The sequence below is a fragment of the Schistocerca cancellata genome, chromosome 6 (genome assembly GCF_023864275.1).
Source record: "Schistocerca cancellata isolate TAMUIC-IGC-003103 chromosome 6, iqSchCanc2.1, whole genome shotgun sequence".
Classification (NCBI taxonomy): domain Eukaryota; kingdom Metazoa; phylum Arthropoda; class Insecta; order Orthoptera; family Acrididae; genus Schistocerca; species Schistocerca cancellata.
In genome coordinates this window covers 519,137,510-519,156,210 of record NC_064631.1, presented here as the reverse complement: position 1 = coordinate 519,156,210, position 18,701 = coordinate 519,137,510, and the positions used below count along the sequence as shown (strand labels likewise).

General features: G+C 43.3%; 1 protein-coding gene across 1 annotated transcript in view; it reads right to left on the bottom strand.

Moving 5' to 3' along the window:
* The window catches only part of LOC126191067 (uncharacterized), a 78,055-nt gene that overhangs the window by 11,858 nt on the left and 47,496 nt on the right, over positions 1-18,701 (bottom strand). The window contains exon 2 of the mRNA XM_049931786.1: positions 10,496-10,708. Within this exon, the coding sequence (XP_049787743.1) occupies positions 10,496-10,708 (213 nt within the window). The remainder of the gene's footprint in view (positions 1-10,495; positions 10,709-18,701) is intronic.

Here is an 18,701-nt window from a genome sequence, read left to right as displayed (position 1 = left end):
CTTAACACATTTCTCGAGCTCTTTGAGAGTTGCTTTCCATTAGAACGTTCTAAACGAGGTACTAGCAATAAAAGGATATGTGATAAGAATATCATGTAGAAGAAAGCGGGAATTGTATCAAAATGTTAGAAGTAGCCACAATCAAGCTACACTAGCCCATTACAAACAGCACTGTAAGGAAGGCAAAGAGTATGTGGTACGCAAATAGAACAGCTAATTCACAGGATAAAATTAAAACTATATGATCAGTTGTGAAGGAAGTGTCTGGTCAGCAGCACAAGGTCGACGATTCTCATTTCATAGTAAAAATATTTCTATTACCGATAAATCAGATATATGTACAGTATTTAACAATCATTTTCTGAGCATTGATGGTGAATTAAATAAAAATTTAGTTTGTACAGGAAATCATATAACTTCCTTGGCAAATGCCTTTGCGAGATTGATGCCTGAAATACTCTCTGTGATACAGACAAGAGGGAGATTGAGTCAATAATTAAATCACTGAAGACCAAGGATTCTCATGGCTACGATGGAGTGTCTAGCAGAATGTTAAAGTACTGTGCTGTACATGTCAGTCCTGTATTTAGCCATATTTGCAATTTTTCCTTTAGGAATGGTCAGTTTCCTGAGCGATTAAAGTACTCAGTAGTAAAGCCGCTTTATAAAAAGGGAGAAAGTGATAATGTAGATAACTTTAGACCTGTTTCTATGCCATCAGTGTTTGCAAAAGTTGTTGAAAAGACTGTGTATGTAAGGCTAATTGATCATTTCATATCACACGATTTGCTATCAAATGTACAGTTCGGCTTTAGAAGTCGTTTAACAACTGAAAATGCTGTATTCTCTTTTCTCTGTAAGGCACTGGATGGGCTAAACAAAAGGTTTTGAACGTTTGGCATATTTTTTGATTTAACTACTAAGGCGTTTGATTGTGTTGCTCACAAAATATTGCTCCAGAAGTTGGACCATTAAGGAATACGGGGAGTAGCTCACAATTGGTTCACCTCTTACTTTAGAAACAGGCAGCAAAAGGTCATTATTCACAATGTTGATAACGGCTGTGATGTGGGGTCTGAGAGGGATAATGTCAAGTGGGGGTGCCCCGGGGATCAGTGTTGGGGCCACTCCTGTTCCTTATTTACACTCCTGGAAATTGAAATAAGAACACCGTGAATTCATCGTTCCCGGAAGGGGAAACTTTATTGACACATTCCTGGGGTCAGATACATCACATGATCACACTGACAGAACCACAGGCACATAGACACAGGCAACAGAGCATGCACAATGTCGGCACTAGTACAGTGTATATCCACCTTTCGCAGCAATGCAGGCTGCTATTCTCCCATGGAGACGATCGTAGAGATGCTGGATGTAGTCCTGTGGAATGGCTTGCCATGCCATTTCCACCTGGCGCCTCAGTTGGACCAGAGTTCGTGCTGGACGTGCAGACCACGTGAGACGACGCTTCATCCAGTCCCAAACATGCTCAATGGGGGACAGATCCGGAGATCTTGCTGGCCAGGGTAGTTGACTTACACCTTCTAGAGCACGTTGGGTGGCACGGGATACATGCGGACGTGCATTGTCCTGTTGGAACAGCAAGTTCCCTTGCCGGTCTAGGAATGGTAGAACGATGGGTTCGATGACGGTTTGGATGTACCGTGCACTATTCAGTGTCCCCTCGACGATCACCAGTGGTGTACGGCCAGTGTAGGAGATCGCTCCCCACACCATGATGCCGGGTGTTGGCCCTGTGTGCCTCGGTCGTATGCAGTCCTGATTGTGGCGCTCACCTGCACGGCGCCAAACACGCATACGACCATCATTGGCACCAAGGCAGAAGCGACTCTCATCGCTGAAGACGACACGTCTCCATTCGTCCCTCCATTCACGCCTGTCGCGACACCACTGGAAGCGGGCTGCACGATGTTGGGGCGTGAGCGGAAGACGGCCTAACGGTGTGCGGGACCGTAGCCCAGCTTCATGGAGACGGTTGCGAATGGTCCTCGCCGATACCCCAGGAGCAACAGTGTCCCTAATTTGCTGGGAAGTGGCGGTGCGGTCCCCTACGGCACTGCGTAGGATCCTACGGTCTTGGCGTGCATCCGTGCGTCGCTGCGGTCCGGTCCCAGGTCGACGGGCACGTGCACCTTCCGCCGACCACTGGCGACAACACCGATGTACTGTGGAGACCTCACGCCCCACGTGTTGAGCAATTCGGCGGTACGTCCACCCGACCTCCCGCATGCCCACTATACGCCCTCGCTCAAAGTCCGTCAACAGCACATACGGTTCACGTCCACGCTGTCGCGGCATGCTACCAGTGTTAAAGACTGCGATGGAGCTCCGTACGCCACGGCAAACTGGCTGACATTGACGGCGGCGGTGCACAAATGCTGCGCAGCTAGCGCCATTCGACGGCCAACACCGCGGTTCCTGGTGTGTCCGCTGTGCCGTGCGTGTGATCATTGCTTGTACAGCCCTCTCGCAGTGTCCGGAGCAAGTATGGTGGGTCTGACACACCGGTGTCAATGTGTTCTTTTTTCCATTTCCAGGAGTGTATATAAATGATATGCTCTCTTGTATTACGGGTAACTCTAAAATATTTCTGTTTGCTGATGACACTAGCTTGGTGGTAAAGGATGTTGTGTGCAACATTGGCTTGGTTTCAAATAGTGCAGTTCATGACGTAAGTTCATGGCTTGTATAAAATAAACTAACGCCAAATCACAGTAAGACTAAGTTTTTACAGTTCCTAACGCATGATTCAACAAAACCTGATGTTTTAATTTCTCAGAATGAGCATATGATTAGTGAAACTGAACAGTCCAAATTTCTAGGTGTTCAGACACATAGTAAACTGCTGTGGAAAGCCCAGGATCTTATTCAAAGACTTGCGTAATGCTGCTATTTTTACTATTCGAATGGTATCTGAAGGAAGTGGTCGTTCGACACGAAAATTAGTCTAATCTGCTTATTTTCATTCGCTTATGTCGTATGGTGTTAGATTTTGGGGTAACTCTTCCCATTCTAAAAGGATATTTTTGGCTCAGAACTGGTGGTTCGAGCAATAAGTGGGGTAAGTTCACGAACCTCTTGTCGACCCCTGCTCATGAGTCTGGGTATTTTGACATTGGCCTCTCAATACACATATTCCTTACTATTATTTCTAGTTAACAATATCAGCTTATTCCCAAGAATAAGCAGCTTTCACTCAGTTAATACTCGGCAGAAATCAAACCTGCATTTGGATTGGACTTCCTTAACTCTTGTGCAGGAAGGTGTGCAGTATACTGCTGCATCTTTTTTCAATAAGCTACCACAAGAATTCAAAAATCTTAGCAGGAATTCACGCGCTTTCAAATCGAAATTCAAGAGCTTCCTCATGGGCCACTCCTATTCTGTCGAGGAGTTTCTTGAAAAATTAAGCTCATTCTTGTTGTATTGTTGATTGCGTTTACTTAAACTTGTGGCTTACCTTTTTCGGGTCCATGAACATTTTATTTTTATCTGTTATTACTTTTATGTTGTAATTTCATGTATTGATACGTTCCATGACCTTGGAGATTTGCTCCTCAATTTTGTCGTACGGATCTTGACTTGTAAATAAATAAACAAATAAATTTTAATGCTCCAACAACAACACATGCCACCTTCATGGTGTACAGTTGTAATGACCAGTACTGTGCATCGCTGTCTTAAAACATTTTTTATTGAGAGAAATGAATACATTTTAATTGCTGTCGATCCATTACCACTGATATTGAATGTTTATGAGATCGGTAACCATTTATGCTAACTTTCAAAATACACATCCTTCTGTCACACAAACTACACACATACAATTCGAACACGAATTTAACATGCGTGACACATCAGTGGGCTGACGAACATGGTCAGTCCGCAGCTCGTGGTCGTGCGGTAGCGTTCTCGCTTCCCACGCCCGGGTTCCCGGGTTCGATTCCCGGCGGGGTCAGGGATTTTCTCTGCCTCGTGGTGACTGGGCGTTGTGTGATGTCCTTAAGTTAGTTAGGTTTAAGTAGTTCTAAGTTCTAGGGGACTGATGACCATAGATGTTAAGTCCCATAGTGCTCAGAGCCATTTGCACCGTTTTGAACGAACATGGTCATGATGGAATATTTTACTTTTCCTCTGTTGTTGTTGTTGTTGCTGCTGCTGCTGCTGCTGCTGCTGCAGTCCGAAGACTGGTTTGATTCAGCTCTCCACGCTACCCATCCTGTCGCAGCCTCTTCATCTCCGACTAACTACTGCGACGTATATTCTTCTGAATCTGCGTGCTTCGTTCGTCACTTGTTCTCCACCTCTACGATTTTTACTTCCAATACTTCCCTCCAGTACTAAATTTGTGATCCCTTGACGTCTCAGAGGCGCCCTATCAACCAATACCTTCTTCTAGTCAGATTGTGCCACAAATTTCTTTCCTCCTCAGTTCTATTCAGTACCTCTTCATCAGTTATGTGGTTTACCCATTTAATCTTCAGCGTTCTTCTGTAACGCCGCATTTCTCTTCTTGTCCAAACTGCTTATCGTCCATGTTTCACTTTTATACATGGCTGCTCTCCATACAAATACTTTCAGAAAAGACTTCCTAACTCTTAATTCAATATTCAATGTTAACATATTTCTCTTGTAGTGAAACGCTTTCCCTATCATTGCCAGTCCACATTATATATCGCCTCAACTTCGGCTATCTTTAGTTACTTTGCTGTGCAAATAACAAAACTCATCAACTACTTTCAGGATCATGTTTCCTGGTCTGATTCCCTCAGCATCATGTGATTTTATTAGACTGCATTCCACTATCCTTCTTTTGATTTGGTTAATGCTCATCTTAAATTCCCCTTTCAATACACTGTGGATTGAAAACTGTTCTTCCAAGTCCTCTGCTGTCTGTAACAGAATTACTATGTCATCGACGAACCTCTAAGTTTTTATATCTTCTCCCCGAACTATGTTCCTAATTTAAATTTTTCTTTTGTTTCTTATACTGCTTCTTCAGTGTACATATTGAATAACATCGGGGATAGGTTACAATCCTGTCTCACTCCCTTCTCAACCACTGCCTCCCTTTAATGCCCCTCGACATTTTATAAGTTTACAAGTTGTAAACAGCCTTTTGCCCCTGTATTTTACTCCTGTTACCTTCAGAAGTTCAAAGAGAGTGTTCTAGTCAACAACGTCAAACATTCAAATCCTATAAACATAAGTTTCCCTTTCCTTAACCTCTCTTCTAAGACAACTCGTAGAGTAAGTATTGCATCCTGTGGTTTGTACATTTCTGCAGAATCCAGACTGATCTTCACGGCTGCTACCAGTTTTTCCATTCTTCTGCAAAGAAATCGTGTTAATATTTTGTATATCAGATCAAATACAATGGTTCCAAGCACTGTGGGACTTAACATCTGAGGTCATCAGTCCCCTAGACTTAGAACTACTTAAACCTAACTAACCTAAGGACATCAGACACATCCATGCCCGAGGCAGGATTCGAACCTGCGACCGTAGCAGCAGTGCGGTTCCAGACTGAAGCGCCTAGAACTGCTCGGCCACAGCGACCGGCAATATATTGTAACCATGACTTATTAAACCGATAGTCCAATAAATTTCACTGCTTCAGCACCTTGTTTCCTTATAATTGGAATTATTACATTCTTTGTTAATGTCTCCACACCAGATGGAAGTCATAACTGGCTCTCTAACAATTATCAGTAGATCTTTCACAGCTCCATCAATTTTTTCTCGCGGTATCACATCTCTCATCTCATCTTCATGTACGTCTTCTCTCACTTCTGTAATATTGCCTTCTAGTTTGTCTCCCCTGTATAGATCCCCTATATACTCCTTCCACTTTACAGCTTTCCATTCTTTGTTTAGGACTGGTTTTCTATCTGAACTCTTGATATTCGTACAGGTGGTTCTCTTTTCCTCCAAGAAAGCTCATCTGGTCAGGTCAAATTTCAAAGCCATGCTGATAGTTTTCTTTGGCTTTGAAGGATTAGTTCATTATGAATTCGTGCCACAGGGACAAACTGTTAATCGTAGTTACTATCAGGATGTGTTGTGACGCCTGCGAGAAAATGTGAGAAGGAAACGGCATGAAATGTGACGAGACAATTCATGGCTCTTGCATCACTATAAGGCACCCGCACATTCATCCATGTTGGTGCGTGGCTACTGCACACAGAAAACGAAATCACTGTACTGCTTCTCCCTCGGTACTTTCCACATATGGCCCCTGAGGACCTTATTTTTTATTTCCAAAGTTGAAAACTCCGTTGAAAAGACGAAGATTTGCAACAACAGACGAGATAAATGAAAATTCACAAACGGAGAAATGAAAATTCGCAGATGGCGCTGTGCCCAATCCAGCAAGAAGCGTACAAAAGCTGCTTCCAAAAGTGGAAACGGCGTTGGAGCGGTGTATCACTTGTGGAGGAGAGTATTTCGAAGGTGACTATGCACAATAAGTAAGGAAAGTGTATAAAAATTTTGTGGGCAAAGTTCCGCTTGGTAAATTTCTTACGTGGTAAGACCGGTGGCTGTTCCCTAACTTCGAGGTCTCTGTGATGTTGACTGTCCTTCCTCGTTTTGCAATTTTAATGGCCAGCAGAATATTTCTGCAGATGCTCAGTTCACGAGTTAGGCAATCCGAACTGAGAGTAAATCAAAGCGAGACGAAAGTAATGAGAAGTAGAAGAAATGAAAATACCGAGAAACTTAACGTCAGAATTGATGACCACGAAGCAGATGTAGCTCAGGAATTCTGCTACCTAGGCTGCATAATAACCCAAGAGAGACGGAGCAAGGAGGACATAGAAAGCAAACACTGGCAAAAAGGGCATTCCTGGTCAAGAGAAACATACCAGTATCAAACATAGCCCTGAATCTGAGGAAGAAATTTCTGAGAATGTATGTTTGGAGCACAGTATTGTCTGGTACTGAAACGCAGATTGTGCGAAAACTGGAACAGAACAGAATCGAAGTATTTGAGATGTGATGCGACAAACGGAAGTTGAAAATTAGATGGACTGATAAGGTAAGAATGAGGAGGTTCTCCGCAGAATCGGCGAGGAAAGGAAAATATGGAAAACGCTGACAAGAGGGAGAGACAGGATAATAGGATATCTGTTAAGACATCAGGGAATAGCTCTTTAGAGGATAAAAAGTGTAGAGGAAGGCAGAGATTGGAATAGATCCAGCAAATAGCTGACGACGTAGTTGCAAAATTTATAGCCTGAGGTGAAAAGCTTGGCACAGGAAAGGAATCCTGAAATACAGAATAGAACTGTTCACTTGAGCCCCATTTTTAGATATCGAGAGAACTTTCGATAAAATATGGAATAGTGGGCTATTAGTAAAACTGGCAAACATGAAAATAACCCACACTAATACGAATTATAAATGAACGGTTGACTGAAAGGCAGTGCAGGGTACACATGGGAGAGAAGACATCTTACTACTTTCCACCAGAAGCAGGAGTACCTCCAGCAGGCATCATCCCTACCTCCCACTTTTCTAAGCTCTATATATAAGTGCTATACCCATGCCGCCCCCCCTCCTCTCCCCCCCCCCCCCCCCCCCAACAGGGATGAAGCAATAGCCCTCTATGCCAATGTCACGGCGTATTGGGTCACAGGAAACCACACGAAAGAATACAGCCTTAAGCCAGAAGCAAGTGGATGACGAAACACCGGACAAAAAGGCAAATGATTCAGTTTCAACACAAACATCTAACGAAGAAACAGAACCATGACAAAAGAGACGTACAACTTACCGTATGGGGAACACCACTGCAGTTCAGCAACAACGCAAGATACCTAAGCCTCCACTATGACAAGCACCCCAATTGGAAAATTCACAAGCAATACATACCAAACAAGACCAGGAAACCACAGGGACTAGTCAGATAAGTTCAAAGGAAGCTTTATGGATGCAGCATCAGACCGGCACTGCACACTCATAAGACGTACAGGGTAATTCAGCGGCCCCTACCGATGGCGTTTTATGCAACCCTCAGTGTTATATCTGTCCTTTAAACATTACGCGTGGGAGTTCCATATTCTCTAGTTCACTACGCAAAAAGTACTAGTCCTACAGAAAAATGACCATTTTTGTAGGAATTTTATTGTAGTTCACTTTTGTGCTGGGCTATGTTTTCGCTACAGCCGTAGTTTTGGAGTTTTTCAAGAAAAACGTGTAAAAGTAACAGTCAAACGTACCTCCACTACCCACACTCAACCTCCAACGGTCAGGATTTCTAGTATGTTGTTCATAGACTCCCTGCGACTGCTCTAATTATTTCTTATACTCGACCTTTTTTGTCTTCATTGACTGGCCTTATTATGACACTGGCTTATTCCAGTACTTACAAATTGTAAAATTGACGTTTGTGTAAATTTTATCTAACAATTTAGTGAATTTTAACAGCATAAAATAAGCAATTACATCATTGCATTCGTCGGGCCTGACGAAACTACTGTGCTTATAAGCGTATGGTTTGGATCGAATTTTCAATGTAATTAGTTGTAGCGTAAAGTTTACAGAAGTCGTTATTCTTTTATTACCCTCAGGGGCACGTTTAAATTAATAATGTTAGCAAAGTAGCGACTATGATGGTGGCGTAATAGCCATATCAATAGAGACCAAAAAAGGTCTCTCGGCAACAGTTCGTATGCTGGGAAATTTTTATATGGAGGGAGGAGGGAGTGTCACGAACAACAGACGTACTAAAAATCCTGAGTGGCTGTAAAATACTAATACGAATTCTTCACAGACGAATGGAAAAACTGGTAGAAGCCGACCTAAGGGAAGATCGGTTTGGATTCCGTAGAAATGTAGGAACACGCGAGGCATTACTGACCCTACGACTTATCTTAGAAGCTAGGTTGAGGACAGGAAACCTACGTTTATAGCATTTATAGAATTAGAGAAAGCTTTTGACAATGTTGACTGGAATACTCTATTTCGAATTCTGAAGGTGGCAGGGGTCAAATACAGGGAGCGAAAGGCTATCTACAATTTGTACAGAAACCAGAAGGCAGTTATAAGAGTCGAGGGGCACGAAAGGGAGGCAATGGTTGAGGAGGGAGGGAGACAAGGTCATTATTCAATCTGTCTATTGAGCAACCATTAAGGGAAACAAAAGAAAAATTCGGAGTAGGAATTAAAATCCAAAGATAAGAAATAATACAGAGATGAAGGGGCTTGCAGAGGATAGAGTAGCATGGAGAGCTGCATCAAATTAGACTTTGGACTGAAGACTACAACAACGACAACAAGACCCATAAACAACAACAGGTAAAACAAACAAACCCACCAGATACACAATTAGCTGCGAAAAGTGCAACTATACTAGATATAGATCATGTAAAACTGCCTACAAAGCAGTAACAATCTACTTTTTACAAATTTAAGAAAAAACGTTGAGTGTGTTTATAAATTAGTAATAAAAAATTAACATTTAATACTGAAAAAGGTAAATAAATTACAGAAATGTTCGCTGCAGCACCGAATCTATTATATCTTCAAGTTTTATTTCCAGCTAATACCGTTAGTTCCCGACGTTATCGCTACGTGGCATGCGCAAATGAGTTTACAACAGTCATCAAAAAGTCATATAACGGTGTAGGCTCTCCGTAATATTTTCCACACCGTAATACCAGGCATATCCAATTCTAACCTGGCACGTCTCGCTAATTTACCTGGACCACGAATGTAAGGCGTCGAGCTTGTTCAATTGCTCTAGCCGACCCTGACTCAGCGTCCTAAGAGATACTGAGTCAGTTTCGGTGAAACGATTGTACCAATTAATGACAATTTCGTCTCCATAGTGTTGGCTTGTCGTATTCAGTCCTAAACTGTAGTAGCGGATTCGGCGTCACGCGACCATAAACAACACTGTGCGCGCTCTGCACCGTTATGTGATTCCATGATGACTGTTGGAATAACTGATTCGCGAATTCCACCTAGTGAGAACTAACAGTGTTAGGCGGGAATAAAGCTTGACGATACACTGTATTCGGTGCTGTATCATACACTTCCGTAAGTTATCTACCTTTTCCACAATTAAAGGCTGCTTTTGTATAACTAATTTATAAACTCCCAGTATGTTAGACTTGTACTAGAAATAAACATTAAATTGCAAAATTGTGAAAAATAAATAAATAAATGTATAAACAGAATTCGCCGAATAGAGCAACAGGATCCTCTCAAGCAGCCCGCTCTCTCCCTTTCAGAGGAAGGGAATGAAAAGATTTTTAAAAAATCCCCTCATCTGCGTAATATCGCAGGTGAGTGACACGTATCGTCGAGAAGAATGGAGAAATCTGGCATGTAAGTCTGACGTATCAGATGTCTGAGAATTGTTCGAGAATGACGACGCGGAGATAGATCCCCTGTGACGTGTAAGAAGAGTTGTCGAGTCCTCCATTATGACGTATGAGCTGCGTTTGCAGAGGCCGGTACGCACCTCTGGAAAGCCGTCTTCGCCGAGGCCGAACCGCTGCACGAGCCGCTCGCCCATCCTGCCGTGGCGGGCCTCGAACTCGGTCCTGCGCCGGTCGGAGACCTCGGGGTCGAAGTCCCACTGCTGCGTGCGGAAGTTCTCGGGCGCCCCCGCCAGGTTGTTGCGGACCAGCCGCTGTATCAGGCCGTACAGCGGACCCGCCGGCGCCGACAGCGACTGCACACAGAGGAACGCGTGAAGCCGAGCTGACGTGTTTGGCGCTCACCCTGTATCCGTGCCGCCTTGCTGCCCCGGGACAGGTACACTATGTGATCAAAAGTATCCGGACACCTGGCTGAAAATGACTTACAAGTTAGTGGCGCCCTCCATCAGTAACGCTGGAATTCAATAGGGTGTTGGCCCACCCCTTAGACTTGATGACAAATTCCACTCTCGCAGGCAAACGTTCAATAAGGTGCTAGAAGGTTTCTTGGGGAATGGAAGCCCTTTCTTCGCGGAGTGCTGCACTGAAGAGAGGTATCGATACCGGTCAGTAAGGCCTGGCACGAAGTCGGCGTTCTAAAACATTCCACAGGTGTTCCATAGGATTCAGGTCAGGAGTCTGTGAACGCCAGTCCATTACAGGGATGTTATTGTCGTGTAACCACTCTGCCACAGGCAGCGCATTATGAACAGCTGCTCGACGGTGTTGTAAGATGCAATCGCCATCCCCGAATTGCTCTTCAACAGTGGAAAGCAAGTAGCTGCTTAAAACATCAATGTAGGGCAGTGCTGTGATAGTGCCACGCAAAACAAGAAGGGGTGCAAGCCCTCTCCATGAAAAACACGACCACACCATAACACCACGGACTCCGAATTTTACTGTTGGCACTACACAAGCTGGCAGATGACGCTGACGCTCACGGGCATTCACCATACCCACACCCTGCCATCGCATCGACACATTGTGTACCGTGATTCGTCACTCCACACAACGTTTTTCCACTGTTCAATCCTCCAATGTTTATGCTTCTTACACCAAGCGAAGCAACGTTTGGTATTTAGTGGCGTGATGTGTGGGTTATGAGAAGCCACTCGACCATGAAATCCAAGTTTTCTCGCCTCCCGCCTAACTGTCATAGTACTTGCAGTGGATCCTGATGCAGTTTGGAATTCCTGTGTTATGGTCTGGATAGATGTCTGCGTATTACACATTACGACCCTCTTCAACGGTCGGCGGTCTCTGTCAGTCAACAGACGAGGTCGGCCCGTATACTTTTGTGGTGTACGTGTCCCTTCATGTTTCCACTTCACTATCACATCAGAAACAGTGGACCTAGGAATGTTTAGGAGTGCGGAAATCTCGCGTACAGACGTATGACACAAGTGACACCCAATCACCTGACCACGATCAATGTCCGTGAGTTTCGTGGAGCGCCCCATTCTGCTCTCTCAGGATGTCTAATGACTACTGAGGTCGCTGATATGGAGTACCTGGCAGTAGGTGGCAGCACAATGCAACTAATATGGAAAACGTATGTTTTTGGGGGTGTCCGGATACTTTCGATCACATAGTCTATGTGGCCTTGAACAGTGGTAGTGGAGCGGTTGGTCTTGTTCTTCTAGAGGGATATCCAGGTTCTTTGAAACGACTGCCAAATTCAGAACTGTTTTATAATAATCTTTATTCCCATTGGAGTAAAAATGTGAGGGGCGTTCAATAGATAACGCAACACTTCTTTTCCGAAAGCAGGTTGGTTTTATTCAGGATTCTAGAACACAATATTATTCTCCGCTCGTTTCCATACAAAACCATACTTTTCAACAAAATCTCCTTTCGATGTGAAGGTCTTCGGCCGCCTTAGGGATGGCCTGTATGCCCATACGATACCACTCTAATGACCGACGACGGATCCGACGTCTTCTTGCTTCAATAACCTCCACGTCATCCAACTACTGTTTCCCGCAGAGTGCATCCTTCATTGGGCCAAACAGATGGAAGCCGGAAGGTGCGAGATGTGGGCTGTAGGGTGAATGGGAAAGAACAGTCCAATGAAGCCTTTCAGATTACGCTGATACAATAGCTCCCTACTTAGCAATCATATACAACCGCTCGCTCACCGATAGATCTGTACCTACAGATTGGAAAATTGCGCAGGTCGCACCAGTGTTTAAGAAGGGTAGTAGGAGTAAACCATCGAACTACAGACCTATATCATTGACGTCGGTTTGCAGTAGGGTTTTGGAGCATATACTGTATTCAAACATTATGAATCACCTCGAAGGGAACGATCTATTGATACGTAATCAGTATGGTTTCAGAAAACATCGCTCTTGTGCAACGCAGCTAGCTCTTTATTCGCACGAAGTAATGACCGCTATCGACAGGGGATCTCAAGTTGATTCCGTATTTCTAGATTTCCGGAAAGCTTTTGACACCGTTCCTCACTAGCGACTTCTAATCAAGCTGCGGGCCTATGGGGTATCGTCTCAGTTGTGCGACTGGATTCATGATTTCCTCTCGGGAAGGCCGCAGTTCGTGGTAATAGACGGCAAATCATCGAATAAAACTGAAGTGATGTCAGGTGTTCCCCAGGGAAACGTCCTGGGACCTCTGCTGTTCCTGATCTATATAAATGACCTGGGTGACAATCTGAGCAGTTTTCTTAGGTTGTTCGCAGATGATGCTGTAATTTACCGTCTAGTAAGGTCATCCGAAGACCAGTATCAGTTGCAAAGCGATTTAGAAAAGATTGCTGTATGGTGTGGCAGGTGGCAGTTGACGCTAAATAACGAAAAGTGTGAGGTGATCCACATGAGTTCCAAAAGAAATCCGTTGGAATTCGATTACTCGATAAATAGTACAATTCTCAAGGCTGTCAATTCAACTAAGTACCTGGGTGTTAAAATTACGAACAACTTCAGTTGGAAAGACTACGTAGATAATATTGTGGGGAAGGCGAGCCAAAGGTTGCGTTTCATTGGCAGGACACTTAGAAGATGCAATAAGTCCACTAAAGAGACAGCTTACACTACACTCGTTCGTCCTCTGTTAGAATATTGCTGCGCGATGTGTGATCCTTACCAGGTGGGATTGACGGAGGACATCGAAAGGGTGCAAAAAAGGGCAGCTCGTTTTGTATTATCACGTAATAGGGGAGAGAGTGTGGCAGATATGATATGCGAATTGGGATGGAAGTCATTACAACAAAGACGTTTTTCGTCGCGGCGAGATCTATTTACGAAATTTCAGTCACCAACTTTCTCTTCCGAATGCGAAAATATTTTGTTGAGCCCAACCTACATAGGTAGGAATGATCATCAAAATAAAATAAGAGAAATCAGAGCTCGAACAGAAAGGTTTAGGTGTTCGTTTTTCCCGCGCGTTGTTCGGGAGTGGAATGGTAGAGAGATAGTATGATTGTGGTTCGATGAACCCTCTGCCAAGCACTTAAATGTGAATTGCAGACTAGTCACGTAGATGTAGATGTAGAAGCTTTGCGAGTTCCTCTCGAATGTGCAGTCTTGTGTGAGGCCTTGCGTTATCATGGAGAAGGACAAGTTCGTTTATATTTTTATGGCGACGAGCACTCTGAAGTCGTTTCTTCAATTTCCTGAGGGTAGCACAATGCGCTTCACAGCTGATCGTTGCATCGAGAGAGAGAGGACATCAAACAACCCTTTCAGAGTCCCAGAAGACCGCCGACACGACTTTACCAGTAGAGGGTGCGGCTCTGAACAACTTTTCCTTAGGAGGAGAGGTGGTGTGTCGTCATTCCGCGGACTGGTGTTTTGTTTCCGGTCCTAAGAGATGAATCTCTGTTTCATATTGTGACAATGTTCGACAAAAAATTGTCACGATCAGTCTCGAAAGCGGAAGCAGTTCCGCGCATATGGTCCTTCGTTGCTCTTTATGGTCTGCTGTTAGGTGGCGAGCAACCCAGCAGTACACACCTTTAATTACCCCAACTGGAGCACGCTGTTTCAGCACTACAACAGAGACGTCCACTTGATCAGCGACGTATTTGATTGTGATAAGTCGATCATCTCGAATGAGACTGTCCGCACGTTCTAACACTGCAGGCGTCACAACTGCGTACGACTGGCTGGCACGCAGGTGATCCGACAGGTTTGCGAGACCTGTTTGCCACGATGACAGGCGCCTGGTACAACAACTTTGTTCGCTGCCAGGTTGCCGTACACATTCCGCAAACGCCTGTTATTATCTGCGATGCTCTGGTATTCCGCCAAAAGAAAATGACAGCTCTCTTCTTGGAACGCACCTCCGCTACAGACGCCATTTTGAAGGCTACGTATAGCGCTGCCAGGAAGTTCATGACCCTACAGAGGATGAAGCGGGAATATTCCACGATGTTCCGTTTTTTCACCCGAAAGTGGCCGAAAAAAGGGTGTTGCGTTACTTACGGAACGCTCTTCATATTTTGCCGTGCAATGAACCCAGTAGAGGATGTCAATGAAAAAAATCAATGCCTTCATCTAAGTGTTGCTGATCTGGAAAAAATATATGAGGGCTTGATTTCTATATTGAATGGAAGGCGTGATAGTTTTGAACACTTTTGGGAATTGCGTTTAAAAGAAAAACCTTCCTCGGAATTGAAGTATACCAAAGTAGTATGAAAACAACGAAGCAAGCTCACCGCACACTTTCAAAACCACAAAGGAATACTACAAAGCTATTTACATTAAAGTTTGTGAAACGGTGCAATCTTGCATTACTGAGCGGTTTGCTTCAACTGGACTCACACAGGTCATTGCAGTTGAACAAGAGAGCTTGCTTTTAATAAACAGAGGTGCTTTTAATAAACAGAGGTGTAACAAATTTGGAAAAATCAACTGAGTTTTTCAAAAATGACCTAGACATTGAGAGACTGCGATTACACTTGACTATGTTAGCCGATATCGCTAATAAAAAACAACTGGTCTTAAAACACATGCGTGGTGTAAGAAAGTACCTTACACAAGAGCCTGCAGTTGGAGAAATGTTATGTGGAGTGGTTAAGTGCATTAAGCTTCTCCAAGTAGTTCCAATCACGACAGCAACAGCAGAACGGTCATTTAGCACCCTTAGCCGTCAGAAGTCATATCTCCGATCAACAATGGGACAAAAGCGACTGAATAACTTGGCTGTTCCTCATGCCCACCGACATGTTTTGGATGAATTGGATACCCGACCAGTCATCAACGACTTCATATTCAGTAATCCAGTCAGACGGTCGACATTTGCACCTTTCTAAAGACACTCTAGCCCTAATAATGACATTTAGAGCAATATTAAAAGTCTTTATAAAATAGAGAATTGAATACATACATTAGCCTATGTTAAATTTTCAGTTTCGAAATATTAATACTAGTTTTGTACTGTATTACTATATTACTATAGTACTGTATTAGTTATTTTCAAATACTTAAATATTTTTAGGGTGTAAGACCCAACTAAAACCCGCAATTTACATACTTTTTGACTGAAAGTATTAGGCATCCTGTATTAACTTCATTAACTCCATTAAAGCATTATCTTTGAGATGCTGTTTTCATTTAATGAACCGTGATCCTTCTTCAAAGTAAGCTTAAATTAGCTATTTCACTCATTAATTAAAGTGCTATTACTGGGCGACAGAAATATTTTATGTTTTATTCTTTTAATGATAGTTTAGGATTTATTTAAATAAAATTTCATTCTTTTCAGAGCTATCTATTCACTGCTCTGTAGTAGTCGATAAGCATACTTAACACTGTAAATTAAATTAGCTTTTTACGAAAATATCATGCGTGTTTATGTTCTGCTTCTTTCTTCAAAGCCAAAATATGTGTCAGGCTTGTCTAGTTTCCTGGAGCGTCGAGTTATCGAGAGCCGATTTTTCGGGGTTCTAATGTTGATCAGATGACTCTATAATGACTAAAAAACTTAAAAACTCACTATTTTTCATCAAAAATTTAGAAAATTTCCCGGGGCAATACCCCCAGTATGGCCCTCAACCCAATATTTTTTTTTTTTAAGTCGGCGCCCCTGCATAAGACACGATGCATAGGACACGACAAAAGCACTTCACAATGGGAATCACTTCCCGAAACGCGTCGTTGCTGTGACTGGCAGTAGCAAATTGCTGCTTTGTGCTGCCACGTTCCTTGAGGAGAAGAGTGGCGTGCAATGATATTTGTTTCCTACATTCTCTTCTTACGAGCTCCGATGAGGTAATGCTCTGCACAGTGCAAAGAATTCAGGTCTGTAGTGAGGCGTTATGAGTAATTTGATGCGACATGCTCTGTGTTTTTCACGTGGGCCGGAATTCGGTTTATTATACAGCATATCCGAATCATAGGTGAACTATATAGAGCACTTCCTCATTCATTTAACGATTCTCGATATTTGCATTGGTCTCTTGAATACTTTTTGAGTAAATTCTTTACCTTGCAGTGGCATAGAATTCCACGAGGTTCATGCAGAAATAACCATGTCCTTCCATATGTCATGAAATGTGTTTTGAGTTTAAATAATCAGTAATTTGAAATCGATCTCTCTGAATTTACTTACGCCTCCACATCCGGAAATCATTTACTCAGCAACAAAATTACTATGAGGGTTACTCCAAAAGAAATGCACACTATTTGTATAAAAATACAGTTTTCATTCTACATGTGTGAAAGTTTTACAGTGTGTAGATACATCCTTCCCGCTTGTTTTCAAACTTAGTTCAACCTGTTCCCGTGAGTGGCGCCGTCACAGCATGTCTTCAAGATGGCTGCTACACTTGACGGTTGTCAGAAGCAACGTGCTGTCATAAAATTCCTGTGCTGTGAAAACGAGACAATGGAAATTCACAAGAGGTCGAAAAAGGTGTATGGAGATGCTGCTGTCGATCGCATTACAGTTAGTCAGTGGGCAAGCAGGTTACGTGATGAAAGCGGGCACGGCAATATTGAGGATTGTCCTCGCAGCGGCAGGCATCATATTGCACACACTCCACACAATGTGCAGAGAGTTAACGAATTGGTGACTGCCGACAGACGCATCGCAGTGAACGAATTGTCATGCTACGTTGGGATAGAGGAAGGAAGTGTTTGCAGAATACTGAAGGTGTCGACGTTAAAAAAGGTTTGTGCCAGGTGGGTTCCCAGGATATTGACAGTGGCTCACAAAGAAACAAGAAAAACGGTATGCAGCGAACTTTTGGAACAGTACGAGAATGGTAGAGATGAATTTCATGGAAGAATTGTGACAGGTGATGAAACATGGCTCCATCATTTTTCACCAGAGACGAACAGGCAATCAATGGAGTGGCATCATGAAAATTCATCTAAGAAAGAAAATTCAAAACCACACCTTCTTCTAGAAAAGTTATGGCTATGGTGTTTTTCGATTCTGAAGGACTATTGCTTGTGGACGTCATGCCAAGTGGAACCACCATAAGTTCTGATGCATATGTGACGACACTGAAGAAACTTCAAGCTAGACTGAGTCGTGTTCTACCACATCGGCAAAAGCAGGATGTTTTGCTGTTGCACGACAATGCACGGCCATATGTCAGTCAAAAAACCATGGAAGTGATCACAAAAGTCGGATGGTCAACACTGAAACATCCGCCTGGCTCCATGTGACTATCATCTCTTTGGGAAACTGAAAGACTCTCTTCGTGGAACAAAGTTTGAAGATGATGACTCCCTTGTGCACGCTGCCAAACAATGGCTCCAAAAGGTAGGTCCAGAATTTTACCGTGCGGGTATGCAGGCACTGGTTCCAAGATGGCGTAAGGCAGCTGAGAGGGATGGAAATTATGTGGAGAAATGAAAATATTGTTCCTAAAGGATGTATCTACACACTGTAAAACTTTCAAACATGTAGAATAAAAGATGGACTTTTAAAAAATAGTGTGCATTTCTTTTGGAGTGACCCTCGTATTAGTGTCTTTGTACGAATCTTTCATATCTTTGAAGGCAAGTTTGCTTCGAGATCTTCGAGGCAGTTAGCGATATCTCGCGATGCGTATGGTGAATATTCTGTTATTCAATAATTTCAGTTTTTGTGCATAAAAGTATTTAGGCCAGAGCCGCGAGCAGGTATGCTCGCTGCGCATGCTTTCCTCTAGGATGGGACATTTGTACATTTCGAAGTCAAATTTTGAACTCATTGGTAGCAAACTGGACCATTGAGAGATATTTAAGTGTTTATTTAAGTCCTTAGACTAACAGGTTGTGCAAAGGAAGTAATTCC